At 41.8% G+C, this 8,450-nt stretch overlaps 1 protein-coding gene across 2 annotated transcripts in view; it reads right to left on the bottom strand.

Annotated features, from left to right (window-relative positions):
- Positions 1 to 2,172: 2,172 nt before the first annotated feature.
- Positions 2,173 to 8,450, bottom strand: part of il1rap (interleukin 1 receptor accessory protein) — a 32,048-nt gene continuing 25,770 nt past the window's right edge. The window contains exon 12 of one of the 2 annotated variants that reach the window (XM_078167407.1): positions 2,173 to 3,022. In XM_078167407.1, the coding sequence (XP_078023533.1) occupies positions 2,259 to 3,022 (764 nt within the window). In that variant the 3' untranslated portion in view covers positions 2,173 to 2,258. Of the gene's footprint in view, positions 3,023 to 6,999; positions 8,229 to 8,450 lie in introns of those variants that run through there. The other variant, XM_078167408.1, reaches the window with a different exon arrangement.

The raw sequence follows: 8,450 nt of genomic DNA, 5'->3' as shown, positions 1-8,450 counted from the left end.
ATAATTTAAATAACACTGTGTTGATCCTCAGGCAGAAGTTCACAGCCTTTATAAAATAACACATATGAAAATATAAATATATTAAAATGAGCTCCACCTTCAACAGTCGCAGCATTAAAGTGATGAATACATGAATGCATCAATAATTATAAAACAATCATACATGTTATTCTGTATGATGAGTGCTTTTACTTTTGGTCCTTGAAGTATATTTTGATATTAATACTTTGTACTTTACTTCAGTAGAAACAAAAACAATTAGATGAGTGTTTATCTTGTTTTATTTTTTATCTTAGCTTTTATTTTATCTTGTTTTGTTTTATTTTCTAATTTTATATTATTTTTTTTTGTTTTGTATTTTAGTTGTTTTGATCTTGTATTTTATTTCATCTTGTTTTGTTTTCTATTTTATTTTTCATTTTATCTTGTTTTATTCTATTTTCTAATTTTATTATATCTTGTTTTTTAATTCTATTTTATATTGTTTTATTATATTCTTTATTTTATTTTATCTTGTTTTATTGTTTTTTATTTTATTGTATTTTATCTTGTTTAATTTAATTTTATTTTGTTATATTTAATTAATTTTATTTTGTCTTGTTTTATTTTCTAATTTTATATTATTTTTTTGTTTTGTATTTTGTTTCTTTATCTTGTATTTTATTTCATCTTGTTTTGTTTTCTATTTTATTTTATTTTTTTCGTTTTACCTTGTTTTATTCTATTTTATTTTATTTTTTTCATTTTACCTTGTTTTATTCTATTTTATTTTATTCACCAGTGAACAGTTTTTTGTGTATTTTGTGTGACTGTGTGATGCAGAACATGATGTTAAACATTTTGTCTTTAAGGGCTTTTTAACAGGAAATATAGGAAGTTCTCCTGCTGCCAGCTGTCACTGTGTGTTTGGTACTTGAAGTTTATGTTGATACTAATACTTTCGTATTTTTACTCCAGTAAAGAACGAGTTCCTCTTCCTCCTCTGGTGCTCTGATCCTTTACTTGAGTCACAGTAACAACACCACAGAATAAAACACTCTGTAATCAGTTAAAGTCCTGCTGTTGAAACTGTGTGTGTGTAAAAGCACATCATACGTATCATCAGCTAAATGTGCTACAAGTATTAAAATAATACTCACTCTGTAAAACATTTCAGAGTGTTACATTTGGAGCCTTCAAGGTCCTGAAAGATGAAGTGTTTCTCACAAACTTTCATCGCAGCTGCTTCCTGAAGAATGTACAAAAATTTGGAGGCACGTTAAACGTCCCAAGATGTACAAACAGCCTCCTGGAGTCGTTCCCTAAACCCAGCAGGAAGTCAGCCATTTTGAATTTACTGTGCTATTTCTGTGCATTGTTAGTTTGTAGTTCTAACGTGTGTCATGATGAAGATAACATGAGCAGATGATTAATAACACGTCATGTTTATATCTTTTATTTTGCATCATATTTAAACTCATCTGAGAACATTCAGCAGATTCTGCTTTAGAAAACACAGTTGATAAAGTTTGATGAACACAATAAATCATCATGTGACCACTTCACTGTCAGCGTATAAAATAAGGCATTTTCCAGCTGTCTGATTAATTAAAGGTGAATTTTATTTCAAAGGACGTCCCGTCGTCTCTGCAGCTGTCGCTCATGTCTTCTCCTCACAGACACGAGCTGATGACATCACCTGCTGATAAAGATGCTGCGTTCAGGTCATGTTGGATTCAATTGCCCTCTGGTGTGTTTGAGTCTGTCAAACGAGACCTTAGCAGCACGTCCTCACTGCGACCTCGTCACATGTCCACGTTTGGTCATGGACACGTCCACGTATGGCGTCCAAGGTACCCTGGGTGTGTTGGCTGTTGACGTTCTGGGACGCCGTGTCAACTTCAGCCTGTTACATGCATTGTCTGTTTTCAAAATACACTTCTGTTTTCACAGGAAATGTACAGTTTGCATACAGTCTCTTTCAAAATAAAAGCACTACGTCGGTACAACACCATGAATTGACATTTATTTTCCTTCAACAACACACACACATGGTTACGTTTAGGGAAAAGAGAACAGGGTTTGGCTTTACGGCTGTATTTTTTCTTAACGTTCTGTTTTACCATCTTTCCTGTGTGACTTGAATGCAGCATCACTCAGTGTCTGTATAAAAAGGATTTCAGGGCGGAGCCTCTGCTACATCCTGGCTCTTTGGAGCGGTTTTATCCACAAGCCCCTCCCCTTTTACTGCTGACATCACTCAGAAGTCCCCGAGCCAATCATCTGCTGCCTCCATCCTCCTGCTGGCATGTGGGGAGGGCGGAGTCAGGGGCGGGGTCTGAGGCCAGGTCAGGTGAAGGGGAGGGGTTAGAAGTCGACTGAGGGTCATGGGTAGAGTCTGGCGTTGGGGCGGACTCTGTTTCAGGGACGGGATCCGACCGGATCTCAGTCCTGTCATGTGACACCTGCTGCATCTCTGTTTCTACTGCTAGCCCCGCCCCCCTGTCCCTCACCTGACAGCCACACCCTGAGCAGCTGGTGCTGTGCTGTGACCACCCCTCCCTGCATGTGTCCGCCCTCTTCACTCTGCCCCTCCCTCTGGGTGGGGCCCGCCTGTTTCTACGACTCTGATTGGCGCTGTCTTTCTGATTCTGGGTCCGCTGCGCTCTCTGCAGCGCCAGGACGGCGAGGTCCGAATGAGACGATGTGCTGTCAATCAACCTCCTGCCCAGAGCGAGCGGGCGGACAGGCAGCGCTAGCCTCAGCCTCAGCCAGAAGCGTGACCGTCGCGGTTCAGATCGACTCCCTCGCCAAGTCACGGTGGTGGTGGCGGCCTGCCGGAGCTGAGCCACCTCCACGCAGGGCAGTTTACTGATGGAGCGGTAACCTACAGCAACGATGGAGGCCTGGTGGCCATGTTGGAGGTACAGACCCAGACGACACTCCAGGAGGCTGAAGCTCTTCTCTGCCAGGAAGTCGGGGCTGAGGACGAGGACGAGGCGGCGGCTCCGCTGCATCGAGTGCAGGATGGCCTCTGATAGGTCTGACAGGACAAACAGGAAGTCAGGAACTGCAGCTGCTAAAATATCAACAGATTAAACACAGTTTGTACAGTCCAGCAGAGAGCAGCTTTACTGATGATGGAGGTGTCGACAGTACTACACCTGCTACTACACCTGCTGCTACTACACCTGCTGCTGCTGCTGCTTCGAAGTACGGGGCTGTTTTTGGTTGAACAACAAGGATCTTACTCTTTAACACAAAGCTCTATCTCTGTAGGGATCCTTTCATAATGCTGTCAGACACTTAGAATAATAACCTGAGCCTGTCAGTGACAAAAACAAACATTTTAGTGGACGCACATTGACGGCGTGAACATGCCCCAAATGGTGACGAGCTAAGAACAGATTTTGATCATAAAAACTAAGACGAATTCTGTTTCATTTTTGTTGATGAGACGTGATGAATATGTTAGCAGCGGACTATCAGACATTGAAAGCAAAAAACAGTTGTGCTTGTAATGATCTTCAGATGCCTGATGAACAACAGGCTGGTAAACTCCAGTAAATAGTCTGCACCAGGATGTTTGGGTTGGTGCGAGTTGTGAGCTGTAATTCAGCAGTAAATAATCAGCCGTGTGTGTCTGACTGTGGATGGTGGAGCTGCTGAATGGATTTGTGGAGTTTGTTAGTTGCAGCGGTGGCTGTTAGCAGCTAGCTCCGCTCGCAGGACTCCACTCAGTCCGGACTGGAGAAGGTTTGTGGGTTGATGGTGTTTGACAGGCAGGTAGGAGGCTCAGTTATCTGTGAGTGTAGCTGTGCTGTAAGTAAACAGTCTGAACTCAGATCAGTTTTCTCTGACAGAGATGAAAGTTTAGTTTGAATCACCAACTCTGTGAGAGGACACCAGTTTAAACCTCCAGACTAACATGTTGCACATGAAGAAACAAGTTATGTTTCTGCTTCTTAACAGTCACATGGATAAGTCAGAGTTTACAATGAACCTGGGGACAAATCCTAGTTGGCTCACATTAGTTATTTGTTGAGAGCATAAATAGAGAGATGTTGAGCTTTTCAGATGATGATCAGTGAGTGTGTGCTCGTAAATCAGCCCTTAAATCTGTCACACACTGCTGGAGACATGACACACACATTATCTTATATACCTTGAGTCTGATTTATGAGACATGAAATAGTCTCACTGGATTAGTTTAAAGATAAAAAAACCCAACAGAAAACATGACTAAAATTTTGAATTTCCGTCGACTAAAACTATGAAAGATAAAAATGAGTAAAATGGGATTAAAACTAAAAAACATTTTTATCACAAGACTCAGACTCAATCTAAAATTCCAGACTGTCACTCGTTAATCAACATACAGACTCAAGACAAGACAAATAATCCATCAATAATTTGTCAACTTTTCTTGTCCAGAATAACGTTCAATTAAAAGCCAGTGGGTGAATATTAAGTTAAGAATTTTTTATCAAACTGTAATTCATCTTAACGCTGTGATGCAGTTGCAGATTAAACTAAACTCTGTACTGCATTACATATTTATTCTAAAATGAAATGTGAATGTTTATGGCTTTAAGAGTCAAACAGTTTTCCAGAAAGAATCTGTGATTTCATGTTAAACTTCTGGGGAGAAAAGAATAATCGTAGGAACTATTTATATGTGGTCACGTGTGCATTATAATTTTGACTCCATGCTTGTGTGTAACTGCAAATGTAAGACATGAAATGAAGAATGAAAAAATGATGATGATGACATGGTGGAAATGAACAATTTATTTATTTACAAAAATAGATGAAATACTGCAAACTGCTAAAATATAAACATTTAAGCATGACAAGGTGCAGGATGCATTCTGCCATTACATTACTGTTCTTTTACAAAGTGTTAAAGATGAATAGCACAATGTCTTTATACGACACTGTGCACTAGATCAGTGGATCCCAACTGGTCTGGATTTCTCCTTTGGCCCCGATCACACAGAAAGCCCTTTGCAGGTTGCAAGTGGTGCACTACGCTTGCTGCGCCTTTTAATTGTTGCCAGGAAACCACCCCATCACCTTAGTACCCTAACCTTCCTGTGTGATCAATCTACTGTTCATTTTTTTTAATTTATCCTCCAGTAATCAGTGTGTAGCTGCTGCCATGTTGAGGCAGAGGGTGCTGTCTGTAGCTCTGGTTGAGGGTGAGAGGCTGTCAGCAGATAAACAGAGATCTGTGTGGGTACATGAGACCCTAAAAAAGAGGCTGGATCATGGGGAGTACCACCAGTTGGTCCAGGAGCTTCTCCATCATGGACGTTTACAGGCAGATTTTAGGACGACTCAGGGGCAGTTTGACAACCTGCTGTCTATCATCAGGCCATATAGCTCTGGGTATCCAGCAACCACTACCACCAGTTTCTCCTCCATTGTTTACCAACTGTAAACTTGTTGTCGTGACCACCACAGAAGGCCCGCCTCTCAAATCATCCCACTGGACAATGGAGAAAAAAGCAGACATGACTCAGGCTTTTCTGCTCTGAGTTGAAGTTTTTTTTATCTCAAGTGTTCAGAGCGCTCCGGCAAAAATGCCAGGCGCCTAGTGTGCAGAAACACAAGGCATGTGGCAACTCAAAAACAGCGAGCATGAAGCTTCATTCTCATTAAGAACAATTTAAAAAGTCGCCTCCAATTGCTAAAACGCTTTCTGATCGGGGCCTAGTCATTTGTTCAAGGCTCATAGTTTAATACATTTGGCATCGTACTTGGGTTTGGCCATGTCATCAAACTAATTTGCCGTCTCTGTCAATTAGCTGTCTGTTAGTCACTCACTCTACAGCAGGAAACTTTAAAATATAAAGTCTGTGCTGAAAATTAAATGCACTTAAAAATAGGGTGTGTCTTTTTATAAACTTGACATGTTTGCAAGTCACTTGCGGTCCATTCAGAATGGACCCGCAACTCACCAGTTGGGAACCACTGTACTAGAATATACTACATTCTTTTACAGAAAAATATAACTTGATTTATTGTAGATATTTTGAAGGTATAAAAGTGGAAGCAGTGACAAACAGAATAAAATACAAAAAACAAAGTGCAGAGTAATTGCAACATTTTAAAGTAATGATCAGGTTTTATCTGTAAATACATTCATTTATGGCTGATGTGTGAAATGAAGCAGTGCATGGATCCCTCTTTGGTGGGTTTGTGTTTCCTCTGTAACATTTTATAGCTGTGGTGCTTTTGAAGGCTGTTGCATATGATACTGTGAGTGTCATTCTACGCAGATGACACCCAACTTTATTTTTGGAATAAATCTAACAGAAGTTTAGGGACCACCACAGCTGAGTGTTGAAGTGTATTAAATGCAGCTCCTCTAATGGTCACCAGAGGCTCAGTCCAGTCACCAGAAAAAATGTTGGCCTTTCACATTTCTGCCCAGACACTTTATATTTACATTTTTCATATGAATCATATCAACATTTCTAAAGTGACGCACTACATGAGCTGATTTTGTCATCTGTAGGTGGATGGTGGTTGAGTGTGTCACTGAGGCAAGATGCCTGCCAAGCTTCAGACCACTGTTCAAGACCATGGCTCTTTCTCAGTGACTTTTCAGGTGTTTTTTTTAACACCCTATCACCATTCTTCCAGTGGGGATAATCTCACGCAATTTCTAGCCATGACTGTGCCACCAAACCGTATATTTTAAGCTAAAACATGATCTTTTCCAAACCATAACCAAGTGCTTTTTCTGCCTAAACCTAACTTCACATTACCCCAAGCACTGCTGAAACAGAAAGAGTCAACTCGTCCACTACATAATAAAATAACGTGCAAGTGTAACATATGCGCGGTCTGCAGAAACGCACAATGCCAACATTTTTCTGGCCACTGGGTGGAGATATTTCTTAGAGAAAAGTCTGACTGAACTGAAATAAGTAAACCTGCAACTTTGGTCTAAAGATGCAATACAACTGAAAAGTAGACATTCATGGTCCCCTGAGGGTGAATCCTTTGGTCTTTCTTCTAACACTGTATTATATAATACAAATACTGATGCTGATAACACATGCTAACATGCTACTGTTAGCATGGTAAACATGAAACATGCTAAGGCGTGCTAATGTTAGCCTTTGGCTCAAAAACCAGGTGGACCTAAGCACAACTGAGGCTGTTGAGTCTATGGAGTAAAATGAAATGTGTCGTGGTGTAGAAAGATATATATGTTTTCGCCTCGACTGGCAGGTGTCTCGGCTGCTGTGGACAAACAGTCGGAGCTCAACCCTAACTCCAGGGTTCAAAACAAACACCAGTGTGCAACCAGACTTAACACAGTGCTCTGAAATCTGTACAGACAATACAGTAATATGAAATACACAGTGATAATTAGTGGATAGTGTGCAGATGAAAAATTATTTATGGTAACGATGTTGATAATGAGAGGACGACTAATACTGAAGCTGAGTTTATGAAAAATTAATCTGAGAAGCACCACAGGTTTCTGTACTGTTTCATTCGTTCCTTTTCTCTTTGCTTTTTGAGTTGCTGAGTGTTTTATAATGAAGGTTTTGCAGGAAAGGTTGAAATTAATAAGGCACAGTTTTGGCATCATAACTGAGTCACAGGCACGGTGACGGTACCAGATGAACTCAGCCAGAGTTAAAAACAGACTGAAAATAGAGGCAGAAACATCTCTGTAGATGAAGGCTGTCCACACATCTGTCACCTGTGGTCTCAGTCATAAAGACGTGATGACAGCTCTGTGGACACTGAACATGCCGCAGACGTCTGTCGTGTCTACGCTGCAGAGTTGAGGATCTTCTGCGGGTCTTTGATCGTGTTGCTGATGAGGCCTGTTTGGGAGTTTGTGCTGTTCTGACTGTGCAGCCTCATCAGAGCCACTTCCTTACTGCTCTCCTCCTTCTCCCCTCTGCTGCTGACCCTCCTCACAGGTAACTCCACCCTTAGCCTCTTCCAGAAGCGCGACGTCAGCTCCTTGGACTTGTCCCCTTGCCAGCGGACCAGAGCCAGGGCCACCCGGGCCCTCCTCAGCTCCCTGACCCAGCCCTGCCTCCGGACCGGCTTGTACTGGACCAGGATCACCCGCAGGTGCCCGCCCCTCGCCATGCCATCGATGCCGGCCTGCAGCTCCAGCAGGGCCTGGGAGCCCTGGGAGGCGTAGCCGGGGCTAATGACCACCAGGAGGCGACGGCTACGAGCCACAAAACTCAGAGTCTCATCAGTGATGGCTGCAGGGAGAGAGGAGGGTTAATGAAGGGATGATGGATGAATGGATGAAGTGTGTTTTGCTGGCTTGTAGCAGAAGTAGCAGACAGAATAAAGACAGCAGCAGCAGCAGTTGTAGCATCAGTGACACAACTGCAGTACGAGTATCGGCAGAAATAGTGGAGGCAGTAGACGTAATGTCTGAGATCTGACATCAGCTCGTTATTTGATTAACAATCTGTGAG

Source organism: Epinephelus lanceolatus, chromosome 4 (assembly GCF_041903045.1).
Source record: "Epinephelus lanceolatus isolate andai-2023 chromosome 4, ASM4190304v1, whole genome shotgun sequence".
Classification (NCBI taxonomy): Eukaryota; Metazoa; Chordata; class Actinopteri; order Perciformes; family Serranidae; genus Epinephelus; species Epinephelus lanceolatus.
Note: the sequence above shows the minus strand (reverse complement) of the source record. Positions and strands in the feature narration are given on the sequence as shown.